Source organism: Octodon degus, unplaced genomic scaffold (assembly GCF_000260255.1).
Source record: "Octodon degus isolate 3935 unplaced genomic scaffold, OctDeg1.0 scaffold00027, whole genome shotgun sequence".
Taxonomy (NCBI): domain Eukaryota; kingdom Metazoa; phylum Chordata; class Mammalia; order Rodentia; family Octodontidae; genus Octodon; species Octodon degus.
In genome coordinates, this window is record NW_004524603.1 from 4,687,285 (window position 1) to 4,704,321 (window position 17,037).

General features: G+C 38.2%; 1 protein-coding gene across 3 annotated transcripts in view; it reads left to right on the forward strand.

Moving 5' to 3' along the window:
- Kmt2c (lysine methyltransferase 2C) overlaps positions 1 to 17,037 on the forward strand; it is a 300,385-nt gene that overhangs the window by 199,493 nt on the left and 83,855 nt on the right. For all 3 annotated transcript variants that reach the window (XM_023712856.1, XM_023712855.1, XM_023712854.1), the window contains exons 15-16: positions 14,166 to 14,285; positions 16,746 to 16,862. In XM_023712856.1, coding sequence (XP_023568624.1) covers positions 14,166 to 14,285; positions 16,746 to 16,862 — 237 coding nt within the window. The remainder of the gene's footprint in view (positions 1 to 14,165; positions 14,286 to 16,745; positions 16,863 to 17,037) is intronic.

Genomic DNA, 17,037 nt, shown 5'->3' on the forward strand with positions numbered 1-17,037 from the left:
TTTTTTTTTTGGCGGAACTGGGGATTGAACTCAGACCCTTGGGCTTGCCAGGGAAGCGCTTATTCCACTGAGCCATCTCCCTGGCCCCAAGGGGTGGCTTTTTAAATGTGATTGAAGGGGCTGGTGAGATGGCTCAGTGGTCTAAAGCACTACTTAGAACAAGCTTAGCAAAGCAGAGGGACCATGGTTCAATCCCCCAGCACCACATGCCAGCCAGCCCCGCCCCCTGGTGGGTGGGCTGAACTGCCCCCCCAAATAAATAAATTAAATAAATTAAAAAAAAATAAATGTGATTGAAGTGAGATTATCTGGCTCAGTGATATAGCAGCTGATAATCACTCATTGTTCCACACAATTGGTACTTACTGAAGTGTTTGTTAAAATGGCAAGATGGCAAACATTGGAGATGTATTTAGTCATCAGGGGAATTTGAAGTTTTTAGTCTGGTTTTAAATTGCTCTGGGCAAATACAGCCTGATTTCTTAAAGAATAATAAATTAATCTTGATACATTAATTCCCAAGTTAGGAAGCTAGTTTTAAAAAGATCTTTTATATCCTTTATGCTGACTCTTGTTCTCTTGGCACCTGTCATTCTTCTGTTGTTTTTCTTTGTATCCTCTTGTAGCTGCTGAATTGTTATTTCCTGGTTTCTTGTTAGTCTTCAGAGAGCTTTTGTGTTCATTAGCTGCACTGCTGTCTTTGAAGTCTGAAAGTCTTTCTTTAGTTTCATTCAAGTGGTTTTGCCAGCTTTCAGTGGAATTCTTAATTTGCTGGATATCTGTTTGAATCTGTTTCATGCATTCTAATTCTTGCCTGTATTGTTTGTTTAGTGCTTCTATCATTTTTGTTTTCCTCTATTTTTAAAAATTTATGTCTTCATTAGCTGTGCTGAGCAATTCTTTCATGATTCTTTTTCTTTTTCTTTTTTTGGACCTGAGAGATGCTTTCTGTTCATATTTCTACTATAGCTTGATGGACTTGTTTCTTTGCTTAAGTTGCTATCATTTTAGAAATTTCAGATGTGGGGCTGGCGAGAGGTACCACATGTGCTGGCCCTGAAGCCCCAGGTGTGCAGTGCTGGTGGCGCACACCTGGAATCCCAGCACTGGGGAGGCTCAGATGGGAGGGTCCCTATGAGCCTGATCTGGGAAGCAGGACCTGTATCAACAACAACAGCAACAAAAATAATCACAATTAAAACAACAAAAAAGAAATTTCAGGGTGTGACTTCCACATTCTTCTATGTCCTCATGTCTTGGACTTGTTCTGGTTGAAGTGGAGGATTGAGATTGCCTTTTGCTCCTGTGTGTTGGCCTTTTTTTTTTTTTTTTTGTACTTTAGGGAAGGGTCTACAGGGTGTTCAGGGTCTCACTGCTAGATCAGGCTCAGTGATCCGCCTTTTTACAGCTTCCCAAGTGCTGGGATTACAAGTGTGCGCTACCACGCCCAGTCTCAGTGTGCCTCAGGGGCAGGGCCAGCATGGCAGGCCTGGTGATCGAACCCCCTTTAATCCACTGAGCTATTTGGCTGGCCCTGTTGTGGCGTTTTTGAAACTCTCAATGGTTACCCTGCTCAGCAGTAGTGGGAGAGCTGTGGAACATGGGTCAGTAAGGTTCTTGCCACAGTGAGGAGGCAGGGTAGAACTCCCCAAAGCTTTCACTGCTGGTGTGCACAACTGGCCAGCACTCGGCAGAGCTTCTGTGCAGGTGGTGGGCTTGGGTTGGATTCACCAGGATGCTGAGGCTCCCTGGCGTCCTCTTTAAATTCTCAGATGGTTGGATTGGGCACCAGCACAGCCACTGTACCTCTGTGCTAGGGTCCCCAGGTCAGGGCTCACCAGAATCTCCAAGATCCAACTTTTATATTAATGTGAAATTTAATCTCTAAAAATTCCAGATATATTTTTTACTGTGTAAAGGTAATTTCCATCAAAGGCAAAGTGTTACATGGAGTCTGGCTATTTCTTTATGATAAAAACATTCAGGAAACCAAAATATATTTATGTGTGCTTTTAAAAGATACTGCATCAACTTTTTAGTTTTATTGATATTGTTCCTTTTTGGAGGCTTGTTACAACAGAGAAATTAGAGGGTTTTTTTTTTTTAAGGCAGTTGTCTCAGGCTGCCTTAAGGGCGGGTCTGTTAATGCAGGTGGAGGTGGGGATCGAACTGCGTATCCTGCGCCTGACTGAATTTGCATGAGCAGGTGCTTAAACAACTGAGCTAACCAGCAGGTCCCCTAGATTTAACACATTAGGATTTGTCCAACTTTTTTTTGACACACTGTGCAAATGTTCTAAAATCCCTAGGTTTGACTATTTTCTTTGGTTGTCTTTTATTCCAGAGTACTGCTCGTATTTGTATATGTGTATTTTTCCCTTCCTGCCTCATGTTGTAAGCCACACCCTTATATTTGCTGTTCTTCTGCTAATAGTCTGTTACTAGCTGGCACTCTCTTACTAATCTTTAGTCATTTGCTGCTAAATCCTAATTTGTAGGCCATGTTTTTCTTCCTTTGTCCTTTTGGTCTTCCATTTTTGGTTTTGTTGTATAGACAATCAAGCTATACTGAAGTACTGGGTATTTCAGAACTTGTTACTATGCTGTTGTTTGTTGTGCAGAGTGTGAAGTGAAGATGGCTCATTCCTGAAGCGCGGGGGCCATCATACTCTGCACATAGCAGAAGTGTGTACACATCAGAGTCATTAAAGTCCATTATTTTGTGACACAGGTAATTTGGTGTTACATTTCTGGTTTAATTCATTGATTCACTTACAAATTATTAGCATTAGGAATTGAGTAAAAAATGAGATAGATTTTCACAACTGTGATTGTGATGGAAAACTTGGCTTTGGGCTGTCTTTTTGATTGTTAATACTATGACATTTCTGTATTTTTTCTTTTAAATGCTTCCTGTCTTTTTTTTTTTTTTTTTTTTTTTTTTTTTTTGTGGAGCCAGGGATTGAACTCAGGCCCTTGCACTTGCCAGGGAAGCACTTATTCTACTGAGCCATCTCCCCGGCCCTGTATTTTTTCTTTTGAATGTCATCGATTCTTTAGTTGTAGCTATCATGGTAATAATACCACCTAAAGAACTGTGAACTTGGTTTATGAACTCCTGTCCCAGAGTAACTAGATATTTATTCATGCATTCATTCTTTCTGACTATTTTTTATAGTACTAGGGTTTGAACCCAGGGTCTTTGCTCCAAGCTACATTAATTACATCCTGAGCCCTTTATTTCTTGTTTTTGAGACAAGGTCTAAGTCCTTAAGTTGTCAGGTTGGCTCTGAACTTGCTATCCAAATTTAGCCTCTGAGAGTTCTGGGATTCCAGGATGATGACATGCAGCACTAAGCTTGGTTAGATATTTGTCTTAATGATTTTCTAGTATATGAGCCTTTCTCAGCTTCAGAACTAATTGAATAATTTAATTAGAAACAAAGTCTGAAAGATTAAAAGCTTTGATGTAATAAGTAAAAGGAGATGTAAATTAGCAGAGAGGTAACCAGTACAGTACAATGTGAAGTTAATGCAAGTCTCATATGTAATTTACACATTTTTTGTAGTCATACAGAAGCAGGTAGGGCTGGGGAGACAGCTTGGCACTTTACATGTCTGCCTGGCAAGCATAAGGTCCTGAGCTTTATCCCTGGTACTGCATGCTGTGCCGGCCCCAGAACCCTAGGCACCCTGTGCTGGCCCCAAAACTGGGCATGGTGGTACGTGCATGTAATTCCAGCGCTGGGAAGCCTGAGGCAGGACCACTATGAATCTGCGTTGCGAGACCTTGTATCCAAAAAAAAAAAAAAAAAAAAAAAAAAATGGGGGAAGAAAACCAGCTGAAATAAATTTTAATATATTTTATTTAAACAATACATTCAGAATATTACTTTAGTGTTTAATGAACATGAAAATGAGATGCTGCACTTTGCATGACCTCGTAATTTGAAATCTGCAATGCTTTATACTCTCCCCTTGGACGAACAGTGATAGTACTGAGCAGTGGCTTCTTACTGGATAGTGCCAGGCAGGAGTGTTTGAAAATATGCAAATGCGAGTTGCAGAGTTCTTGGTAAAATTAAAAAACAAATTTAAGACTGGTAAGCTTGGCACTTTTAACTTTTTTAAGGCATGAAGTAGAAATATTCTTTTTTTCCGTTGCTTACAAAACGGTTTAGTATAAATCACTCTAAATTGTTCAGTATGTATTAATTCAGTCAGTATACAGCCTGTATATGTAACAAAATTTAGAGAGTTTGTTGAATCTAAGATGACAGGATAAAAAACCTGTATCTTCGATAATGAAAGTCCATTATTAAATGGCAGAGCAAAAAGGATTATTTTTCTCTTACTAGAAGGTTATTAACTAATGTATTATGTTCTACCTTTTATATGTAAAATTTTAGACACCATTTAACAAGAAATAGTGCTTATTTCCTGCTGAGATATTTCAGATATATCACAAATATGTACTTCAGAATCAGACTGACTATAGAAATAATGACCAGTATTTTAAAATGTATGTAGAATGTGATTCTTATTTTTTGTTTTGTTTCCCATTTGTAATGTAGAAGTTCTCAAAGGGGGATCTAATTTAGATCTAAAGATTTAGATATAATCCTTAGGATAAGGAAATTGGTCGGAGTAATAATAGGCAACAAATGGAACACTTTCTCATATATTTGCCTTAATAAACCAGTTGTAATTTGTTCTTTTCTTTTTTCCCTTTCTCCCTTTCTCTCTTCCTCCCTCCCTTCTTCCCTCCCTCCCTCCATCCCTCCCTCCATATCTCTCTCTCTCTCTTCTCTCTCTTCTCTCTCTTTCTGGTTTAGGATCTCACTATGCAACTTGGACTCATAGTGATCCTCCCCAGTGCTGAGATTACAGGTGTGCACCATCATACCTGGACTCAGTGGCTGGCTTAGCATGCCTGAGGGCAAGGCCTTCATAGCGTGTGGTGCTTGGATTGAACCCCAGTCGCAGCGCTTGCCTAAGCAGTTGCATAGACATCTTTGCTATCTCGCTGACCCTTTTTCATCTTTTCATGCATTTATGAACTTCGCATTTTTGAAGATTTCTTTTTTTTTCTTTTTTTGCGGAACCTGGGATTGAACTCAGACCCTTGCACTTGCCAAGGAAGCACTTATTCTACTGAGCCATCTGCCCGGCCTGATTTCTATATTTTTCAGTAGTTTTTGTAGCTACATTTATTTTGAGACTGAGGTTTAGAACATTAGTTATTGACCCTTCCACATACTGCCATCCTGTAAGGAGCTTTTGTTCTGCTGAAAGAAGTGTGGTTCTGGGTGCAGTAAGACCAAGCAGATCCCTAACATTAACAATGTGGGCAGGACAGAAGTGACTTCAATCTTGTTTCCTCTCAAGCCAGTATCAGAGGTGTACGCCACATTCCAGGTGTTGGTGACATGAGGAGTATCAAGTTATTGGTAATGAAATTCACAGAGCCGTTTGGCTGGGTTTGTTTATTTAGGGTATGCTGGGAAACATGCTTGGACAGCCAATCAGGATGACTCAGGAAGAGCAGTTGAGGCTCATGCTGGCTGCTGTAAGATGAAGCTGAACCCATGCTTTGAAAACACCATTGTAATAGGCCTGTCCTACACCAATTAAATCGGTCTCTGATGATGCTCCATGAACCCTCCCTGCAGTTGGAGTGCTGAGTTAGAAAATGTGCTTTTTTGGGTTGAATTACTGATTTTTAAAATATTAAACATAAACCACTAGAAATACTTTTATTTTTTTTAATTTTTTTTTTATTTTTATTTGAGAGAGAGAGAGAGAGAGAGAGTGTGGTGTGTGTGTGTGTGTGTGGCCAGCTCAGCCCACCAGGGGGCGGGGCTGGCTGGCATGTGGTGCTGGGGGATTGAACCGCAGTCCCTGATGCCTTGCCAAGCTTGTTCTAAGTAGGTGCTTTAGACCACTGAGCCATCTCTCCAGCCCCTAGAAATACTTTTAAAAAGTAGAAAGGATAGAAAATTCAATCCATCATACCAAATCATATTTATATTTGTTTTCATTCTATTTTTTCTTGTTTTACAGTTGTATTTATCCATTTTAATTTGGCTATTCTGAGATAATAGTAACCTAAGTCATCTTGTGTTCTAACTCTTTGTATTGCCTTTTGGATTTTTTTTTTTTTTTCTTTCCTGGCTCAGACTGCTGTTAGGGTGGGTTTGGTTTGGTAAGGCATGTGGATCTGGGGATGGAACTGCAGTCCCCTGGGTCTGACTGGGTTTGCCCAAGCAAGCGCTTAAACAACTGAGCTAACCCACAAGCCCCTTATATTGCCTTTTATTTACTTATTTTTCCTGTTTTTTAGGGAAGGGTCTACAGGGTATTCAGGCTCTCACTATTAGATCAGACTCATAGTGATCCTCTTGCTTTCAGCCTCCCAAGTGCTGGGATTACAGGCATGTGCCACTTTGCCCATTCTCAATCAACGTCTCAGTGCACCCTGGGGGTGCAGCCAGGGCAGCAGGCCCCGGGGATCGAACCCTGAGCCCCTGCATCTGCTTGCAGGCGCTTTAATCACTGAGCTATTTTGGCTGGCTCTTATATTACCTTTTATGAAAGATAATACTTCACGACTGATCTATTTGAGACTTATATATTTATTACTTCCATGTTGGTTTTTTAAATTTTCATTTAATGGAGCTTATGACTTTTAGTAAATATTTCAAAAATGTTGTCAAATGTATAGTTATTATATATATATATATATTTTTTTTTTTACTTTTTCATCCTTCTTGTTACTATTGTATATACATAAAGCTTAAGAATTTCCATAGATTTGAAGGCATATATATTGAGACTTTCTTACAGTTTTCTTCACTGTAGATTTCCAAAGATAATCATCATCTTCTTTTTTTTTTTTGAGACAGAAGTCTTGCCATGTAGTCCAGGAAAGACTTGAACTCATGGTGATCCTCCTGCCTCAGCTTCCTGAGTGCCCAAAGATAGTATTTCATTCCTTATATCATAACTACTTTCCCATTACTCTGTGAAGTAGTTTTCTTACATTTTAACAGCTTAAGTATTTTATGATGAACTATAGAATGGTAATGATATATTGTGTACTGCAACATCGTGTTGACATGTTCTAAAATAATGTGTCAGTCTCATAATCTATTGTTGTGAGAAAAAAGCAAGCCCCAGGATGATGTAGCTCACCCACTTAGTTATACCACCAGCCTTGTTTTAGTTTTTACTTTTAGAGTTGCCCAGGCTAGTCTGTCTTGTGGTCCTCCCTATCACCTTGCTTGGCCTCTCTGGTGGCTGGTGTTAAGGTAGCTGCCACAGCTGGCTCTTTCTCCCTTTGAGTACTGGACATTGTTTCTGGCTTGCGAATATGAAAACTCGCAGCAAAAAATACTGAAGTTGTTTTGAGGTTTAATTTTGTTTGAAAAATAATAAAACTGGACCTATTGTCAGGAGCCGGGAGGTGGCTCAGTAGGATAAGCGCTTCCCTGTTCCCTGGCAAGAGCGAGGGTCTGAGTTCATTCCCCAGTTCTGCCAAAAAACCCCACAAGAAACTGGACCTGTTGTCTGACATTTAATTAAAATTAGTGTGATTGTGAAACGCACCTTATATAATTAAAAATGTTCTATCTTTAGTAATCTATTCTTGGTTGCCTCAAGGGTAAAACCTGTATAGGGAATCCTTGAGTGAAATCCTTAGAAAGAAAGATGCAGGGTTATTGCTACTGGAGATTTTTGTATGCATTCTGTTTTATATACAATGTGCCTTTTTTCTTTTGGATTTAGGATCTTGCTGTGCAGTTCAGGCTGCCTTGAACTCTTGGTGACTCCTCTTCCTTGGCCTCTGGAGTGCAAGGGTTACAGGCTCAGGCCTCCACTCCTGCCAGTGGTGCCTTTTTACAAAGTGATTTTTTTTTTGCAGAACTGGGGATTGAACTCAGGCCCTTGCACTTGCCAGAGAAGTGCTTATTCCACTGAGCCATCTCCCCGGCCCCACAAAGTGATTTTTCTTTTTAGAAATTTTGTATTCTGGACACCAGTTTTACTAATATTGATGTTTGGAAAGTTGATAAATTTAGTGTGAATATAATTACTTAGATTTAAACCTTATTCTCCCATTATTTGTGAGATACTGAGCAAGTTGTCTTGTGGAGCTGTGCTTTGCTTTCTTTGTCTATAAAATGAGATCATGGTTTTTGTTAGAATTTATTGATAGCACGTGTAAAACAGCGAATGCCACTATTTTCTTCTTGCATTGCAGAGTAATGCAGGTAATACTCTGTGAGTGGAGACTTTGGCAGATATGCTAATTGCATATTATTCTATGTAAGTCTGAAATAATGGTCCCAAAACAGCTTTCCTAATATTTGTACTGCAAAGTAGTAGTGAAGATAATGTCACGGCTCGAACGTGTGAAACACTGGTCACAGCAAACACAGTATGCAGCAAGTTTCCAAAATTCCATAATTTCCATAATGATTGCACAAGTTTTTAGCACTGGTAAATAGCCTATTAAACACAAGGTGTGTGAAATGCATTGCAGCGTAGGAGACCACAGTGTAACTTAGCAGAGAAAGCAGGAGGAAAAATTCAGTCCAGACTTCATTGTGTTTCTAGAGAATACAAAGGTCAGACTCTTCCTCTTGAGACATTTTTTGCCTTAGAAGAGGGATATTGACACCCCCTGGGAGACTCACTTTTGAGTGAGAGTGTTTATTTTATTTATCCCTAGGCCATTTGATGTCCAACAGGCATTTCTCCAAACTGCCGTAGTTTTAAAATATTATAAAAATAGCTCTTTCAGCTGAGTGTGGTGGCTCCTTCCTGTAATCCCAGGCCTCTCGAGGTTGAGGCAGGAGGATCACTGGGAATTTGACTTTAGCTCAGGATACCAAGTGAGTTCAAGGCCAACTTGAACTCCATAGTGAAACCCTGTCTCAGGAGGGGACACACACACACGCGTGCGCGTGCGCGCACGCGCCCCTTCAGTGTGAAGTGCCAAACTGAAGACAAATGCTGGTCAGAAGCACCAGACTTCCCGTAGAAGTGAGTGATAACTTCTGAAGCCATGGAAACCTTTGGTAGTACAAACCATATTTGTGTTCCGAAATTCCTGAAGGCTAAATCTGACAATGTCTATTTATCAAATCACAATCAGTTCTGATTTTTTTATTCAATATTAAACAATTTTGTATATAAGACTTGTTTATGTAAAAATAATTCTCTAGGTCATTAAGAGATTTGCTGTGGTAGCTCCCAGGTACACGAGACTGAATATATTTACCAAGAAGACAAATGATATTCTTTTTTTTTTTTAAATTTTATTTATTTATTTGTGTGTGTGTGTGGGGGGGGGGGCAGCTCAGCCCACCAGGGGGCGGGGCTGGCTGGCATGTGGTGCTGGGGATTGAACCGCAGTCCCTGCGCTTTGCTAAACTTGTTCTAAGTAGGTGCTTTAGACCACTGAGCCATCTCACCAGCCCCAGACAAATGATATTCTTAATGTTTCCCTTTTGTCTTAGGACTTACCTTCCTTTTTATTCTACCTTTTGAATCTTTTTACTTGCCTTTAATTAGATTTGTTATTTAATAACAGCTTTGCTTTTCTGTAGATTGTTTGGAGCTTATGTACCCAGGCTTGACTTAGAAGTTGAAGATGTAGACTGGGCGTGGTGGCACGTGCCTGTAATCCCAACACTTGGGAGGCTGAAAACAGGAGGATCACTGAGTCTGATCTGCTTAGTGAGACCCTGTACTAAATATATTAGAAAGAAAAAAAATAAATATGTGAAGTTGCCAAACCTTCTCTGGCTGTTCTTGAAACTAAAGTGCTCTTGGGATCTAATAGTGGCATTTTTTTTTTTACAACCAACAAGAGGATTTGACTTTTAATAAATATTGCCCCACATAGCCTACCTGCACTTGCTCTTCTTGTTCCTGTGCAGTCCTGCACCGCCTGTGTCACTTAACTTGGTTAATGAGTTTACTAGAGAAATTGGCCTCTAAAGAAAGTAATACTAACTTTATACAGTTTTAATTGGGGTGGCGGTGGTGGTTACATAATTGTTCCTTGGATTTAACGCTATCTCTGACACAACATTTTTTTAAAAAATGTCCACAGGATTTGATAAATGGTTAGGTCTATTTAGCTCTCTTAAATTCTTTAGCTTTTAAGTGCATTCATAGATAGCTTAAAAGTAGCAATGCCAGCTCTACACTGCATATTTTATAACATTGTACAGTGTTTTCTAGTAAGTTTATCAGTGTGAATTTATGTATACATATGTACAAAAATAATGGATGCTTAAGAGAAAAAATTTCACCGCCTGTCAACGAACTGTCTGCAACTTAGCATAGCAGAGAAGAAGCGAAAGAAACAGGACAGTGGTGTGAACATGGGGAAGCAAGAAAGTGTACAACTGTGAAGCGAATGCTTAGTCTCAGAGATGAGAGACTCAAAGAAAAGGATAGATTAAAACCTAAAAGGAAAGAAAAGACAGATCCTAGTGCTCCAAAGGAAAGAGAAGTCCCCCAACATCCTTTCTGCTTATTCTTCCATCATAACACACAGGTGGGCCCACCTTCTCATATCCTGGTTGATACCAACTTTATCAACTTTTCCATCAAAGCCAAATTGGACTTGGTACTATCAATGATGGAGTGTCTGTATGCCAAGTGTATCCCTGTATAGCTGATTTTGTAATGGCCGAAATTGAGAAATTGGGACTGAAGTATCAAGTGGCCCTAAGCATTGCCAAGGTTCCACGGTTTGAACAATTAACCTTGCGCACATAAAGCGCCAAGTATGTGCAGAGAGTAACTCAGCACAAGTGTAACATTGTGGCCACAGTTGACCAGGACCTTAAATGGAGAATCCAGAAGATCCCTGGAGTTCTGTCCTGTACATTTCTAATCACAGATACAACACTGACCAGATGCTAGATGAGTATGGAGCCCTCTGTTCTGATTCTTACAAGACAAAGTTCCTCTGCCTCCTTCTGACCAACTTTTTTTTTTTCCAATTCATTCAGCATGCTGTAGCATGAATTATTCACCCACTCGCTGTATTATTAGCTGATTATGGTTAAATAAGTTCACTTTTTGATGCTTTGTGAAGAAAAAAAGAACAACAAAGAACAAGAAGTGCATGGGTTCTTCTCACCATGCTTGAGGTCCAGTGGCAGGTGATTACAGGGTGGCATTTTTCAGGCGGAGAGCACATGTGTTACAGCAGCAGCTCACTGCCTCGGTCGTATAAGTTGGTCAAAGTTGAAATTTGAAGGATATAATTTAGAACTAATCTTTGGTAATTAGTTAACACTATTTCAATTTTAAGATCTAAAGAATGTATTAGGTAACTTTTTCTTTGTCAGAATATTTGTATAATCATAACTTTCCCTCAGTTCCTATAAAATTGCACATAATCTCCCAGTGTTTTATGATAATATACTTATTAAAATTCATGATGTAATTATCTAAGCTTTTTTATATAAATTCTCCATAGCAACCAAATGATTTCTAATTATTGCTGAAGTGGCGCCCAAACATTCTTCATCTATAAAGATGGAAGCACTAAGAAGGGAAAGTGAAACTCACACCAACTTAGAGATGTTAAAACAGGTTAAACCTAGCAGTGTGACTATGGGAGACGAAAGTTTTCAAGATGATGACATAGGTAATTAATATTTAGGAACTGGCTTCAGCCGTGGGGACTCCAGGGCCTCTGGTGGAAGGTCAGCACCAGAGTCACTGACAAATCCACAGGTGTGCTGTCACCAACCCTGTCAGAGCTGTGTGTCAGCTGTTGAGAGTTTGGGTGAAAGGAGCACAGGAAAAGGTCTCTTGGTAACATAGAGGTCACCAAAGTTCTTGGACTAAAAGTGGTCTCTTCCTTGTGGTGTTGGTTTAAGAAGGATTTGTTTTTTCTTTAAAGGTTGGCTCTGAGTTTATCATTCTTAATAGCTGAATAATACTCCATTGTGTAAAAATACCACATCTTTTTCAACCATTCCTCAGGTGATGGGTATCTTGGTTGTTTCCAAGATTTGGCTATCACAAATTGTGCTGCTATAAACATAGACACACATATATCACTATGATATGATGTTTTCATATCCTCTGGGAAAATTCCCAGTAGAGGAATAGCTGGTTTAAATGGGATTTCCAGTCCAAGTGTTCTAAAGAGTCTCTATACTGATTTCCATAACGGTTGCACCAGTCTACATTCCCACCAGCAGTGGAGAAGGGTTCCTTTTTCCCCCCAGCCTCTCCAACATTTGTTGTTGGGTGATTTCTTTATGATAGCCATTCTTTCTGGGGTGAGATGATATCTCAATGTGGTTTTAATTTGCATTTCACAGATGGCTAGTGATGTGGAGCATTTTTTCATATATTCGCTTCTTTAATTTCTTCCTCTGAGAAGTGTGTGTTCATCTCCGATGCCCATTTCTGGATTGGGTCTTTAAATTTTGGGGCCCTAGTGTTTTTTATTTCTTTATAAATTCTAGAGAGCAGACCTTTGTCTGAGTACATTGCCAGTGAAGCGGAAGACCCAACACTATTATGGACTACTGAACTCTTTTAGATTATTTTGCTGAGTTTACACACCTATAATATTCAAATAACGGAACTTAACAAAAAAAGGGGATACAGATGAATGTCCATTTTGTTTCTGTGTATTCAAAGTGGTTAGGATAGATATATAGTTACATTCTCTTAATGAATAGAGTGCTTTGTTCTAATGGTGTTTGTAGATAGTATATCATGTCCACATCTTGTACAGCAATTAACCACTGGGAGGAATGTATGCAATGTGTTAATTATTGAAACTGTCCTACCAATTTGGTTTGAAACTCTCTCATTGCTGTTTATCAATAAAATTATGGAAAAAAATTCAAAATACATTTTAAAAAGTAAATAAATAAAAAATAAAAAAATAAAGCTTGGCCCAGGCTGCCCTTAAGAGCGGGTCTGGTAAGACATGGGGAGCCAGAATCCAACCTGGGTTTCCTGAGCCTGACTGTGTTTGCTGCAGTAGGCCCTGAAACAGCTGAACTGACCGCAAGCCCCCATGCTGTTTGTTTAAGATATGTACTCTTGTTTCATTAACTGTCTCCTGTGGTGTTGAAGGTTTTATTTCTGGTTAGGCTCTTGATGGCATTTTTAAGTAATGAGATTCTTTGTAGTTTGATGATGCTCTAGAAATCTGGTAAGTACTGTACACTCTGTCGTATGTTTTGGTAATTTACTTGGTAAAATATTAGCATGTGTCATTGAATTACATACTGTGGAGTAGATCTTTGTTGTCTGACATTCATTTTTTCTTTAAAAATCTTACCTTCATGAAAGAAATTTTTTCTTTGTGCTATTTAGCATCTCCATCAGGTTAGTTTAGATTATTTCTGATTGCAGTAGTTATTTGGAAGGGAAATTCCTTAGTTTTAACAAGATATAATTTCCCATATCCTTTATTAGGTACTTATATACTATTAGGTACTAAGGTATTTTAATTTGAAAATTTAGGACAATTTGCTTTACTATTTCTTTTCAAATTAACCTCTTGGATATAATCACCATAAAATATTTATTCTCCTAAAAAGAGATCAAAACCAAGACTCACAACTAATGTTCACAGGGAGCAGAGTAGTTAAGTACAGAAATCGTGAAGGTATTTTCAGGTTACACAATTTCTACAATATAAAGTGTCTGCATTTATTGTTTTTTTTTCTCCTGGTTCAGTTGTTTATAATACTACAATATAAGGTTATCTATTTCTTCTTTTCAGTGCAGTTATACTTGTTAGAAGAAAATAATACCACATAATTTAGTCTAGGGTTACTTCTTAGATTATGACTGAGTTTTACTTTTTTGGTTCTATAATTATGGTTCACGAGTCAACATTGATGCCATGTAAACCGTGATTTTTAATTTGCCTTATTGTCATAATGTTTCAACCAGAATAAACATTTAATGTAAGTCATAACTGCAAACCTTTAAATATAAAGTCACTGTAATAAGTTTATTTTTCCTTTCTTGAAGCAATTTGTCCTAAATTTCCATACATTTGCATTTGTTTTTGCTGTTCTAAAATTCCTTAGTTGCTGGCTTTTACCTTTTATGTTGCTGAGTTTTATACATCTATTTTCTCACCTGCCATATCCTAGGGGGCTTGGAGTACCCATAATACAGTGAGCCCACCTTCCTGGTCCCCAGACATTTCAGAAGGTCGGGAAATTTTTAAACCCAGGCAGCTTCCTGGCAGTGCCATTTGGAGCATCAAAGTGGTAAATAAAATTGCATTTACCTTCATGTATCATTTCTTTCTGGTTTATTTTGTCCTGTTGAATGTTAAGAAGTAAACTGTTGTAGATTCAGTTTCCTGAGCCACTTTTTAATGGGAAAATTTTACTATAAAGAAATAACATGCTTTAGAGATCTTGACTGGGAGGATGTTAAATTGTAGTTTTACAAGTATAAAATTTAATACCTGCTTTTATGGCTTATTTGTTTGTTATGTTTATAAACCAATATTCCTATGAGGAGAAAATCCTTGTTCTGTAGGCTGAAAGGTAATTGGAGACTTGCTTGTTCATGTTACAGAATGTTTTTGCTTGGAAAAAGAAAAATTGTTAATAGAAGAGTATCAGCATCGCAGCATATTTTACTGTGCGTGTTAAGCTTCTCAGTTGTAGAGATTTTTCTTTGTCATTGGATGATTCTTTTAGTTTTAGAAGTAGACTGATACATTTTGAAGGGAAAAATTAATTTGAAAAAGATGTATTCATCTCAAAAGTTAGAATACTTTTATTTACAAGAGAAAATATTTTTCTTTATGTTCCATATTTAATTTAATTGTGGAGTAAGGCTGTAAATGTTTTACTATTTCAGAATAATGTACACTTTAACAGTGTAAAGGATGACTAATTTTACAATTTTATAGCAAATACCACCCATTTTCACTTAATTATATCTGTGTCTTCGCATGTGAGGGCACATTGTCAGATTATTCTAGGCTGAATTATAATTAACTTTATTTTATTTTTATTTTATTTTTTATTTTCTTGATGGAACCGGGGATTGAACTGAGGCCCTTGTGCTTGCCAGGGAAGCACTTATTCCATTGAGCCATCTCCCCGGCCCAAATATACTCTATTATTATTATTATTATTATTATTATTATTATTATTATTTTGTGAAAATGGGGATTTGAACTCAGACCCTTGCGCTTGCCAGGCAAGTGCTTATTCTACTAAGCCATCTCCCCACCCCTATAATTAACTTCAAAAAAACCTTTTTTCCTATGTAAAAAGCAGCAAAACAGAACAACCTATTCCTTGAAGCTAACAACAGACCTCTCAAAGAACCTGAAGGAGATCAGGGTGAGAGGAGAAGAGAGGTCTTTTGAAAACTTGAATGGGATGTACTGACTAAATGAGAGCAGGATGCAAGGGTGCCCCTTCCTTTTGGTTCTTCTTACTGAGCACAGTGCTGCAACAGATATTTTTACCTAGAAACTATTCTGGTAAGAGGAGATAAGTTCACTTAGTAAACTCTGATCATTGGCTTTAGAGAGATGAGATCTTAACTTTGTTTGGGGTAGCACCTATATTTCTGATTATTCAAAGATTATAAGCATATAATGGACTTATTTGTGTACATGTCCTGGCTGCCCTCAGCATAACAATGCAAGTCTGAATGTAAAGAAAAGAAGAGAAAAACTCAGAAGATGTTTGTACTGACATCTTAAAAAGGCAGAAGTTCAATGTTTCTTCATGATATTATTAAAAAGTCACATAAATTCTGTTTCAGGAATTGATTATCCAGGGTATTCAAAAGAGGCATTTTATATTTTTGTCATTTTGCTTACAGTATGCAATTTTTTCTCTAAATACTGTGGTAGACTAAGGCAGGAATTTTCAGTTTATAAAGCTGCTGTTAAATGATAGTTGAAATCATTTAATTTTAAGAACAAGCCTCCTCATTCCTTTATACTAGCAAAAATGAATTTTGATGCAGTGTAACAGCACAGAATAGAAGTTAAAAAGCAGAGTTAGAAGTCAGACTTGTGAACTTAATGATCATGGTCAAGCTACTTAAACTTTTTATTCCTCAGTACATTTATCTCTAAAATGGGGATAATAAAACAGTATATATATGTATTTTATGGGCTTCCTGAGAGTAACAAGTGCTTAAATCAGTACATAGTAAGTATTCAGTGAATGTATTCTATTACAATAATCCCTGAAAGACTACTTAGTAAGCATTCTTCCTTGTTTTGAATGCAGTTGGTTGTACACTGAAGTAGCTAGGCTGGATGGGGCAGTTTCAGTCGTCTAGATCGCAGGAGTATGAGTTAGAGAGACAGTGTCGAGGCTGCTGCTGAGGAGCATCCCCAGGACTGGACGCGTTGTCTGATGCGGAGGTTAGACACATCCCAGGGCTGGGGAGCTCGCTCAGTGGTGTAAGCAGTGCCGGCAAGTGCAAGGTCCTGGGTTCAGTCTATGGGACTGCAAACGAGCGAACAGTAGTAATAGAATAAAACATTAGATATTTATATTTTAAGTTGTAAAGTGCATACTTAAAAGGTACAAGTAATAAGTTTGATATGATGTATATCATCTAATCAGAATAAAATAGTATATATTTGTTTTAACGTTTAATAAAATGTTTTACTTTGTTGGCATTTGGATTAAAAATTCTGCTGGGCTTTTATAGAATGCAGACTGCCCTTATCTGTTCCATAGGGCCGTGGTTCCGGATTTCCGGGAAAGCGAAGACCTCGAGGTGCAGGGCTATCAGGACGAGGTGGCAGAGGCAGGTCCAAACTAAAAAGTGGAATTGGAGCTGTCATGTTACCTGGGGTAAGCCTTTTTTAAAATATTTACTATGCTTTGTAAATGTGAGTTTATGAGAAGCTCATTTGTAGCAAGTTACTTCTGTATGAAGAAGAATATCAATGGACTGTTTATTTTTTTATTTATTTGAGAGAGAGAGAGAGAGAGAGAGAGAGAGAGAGAGAGAGAGAGAGAGAGAGAG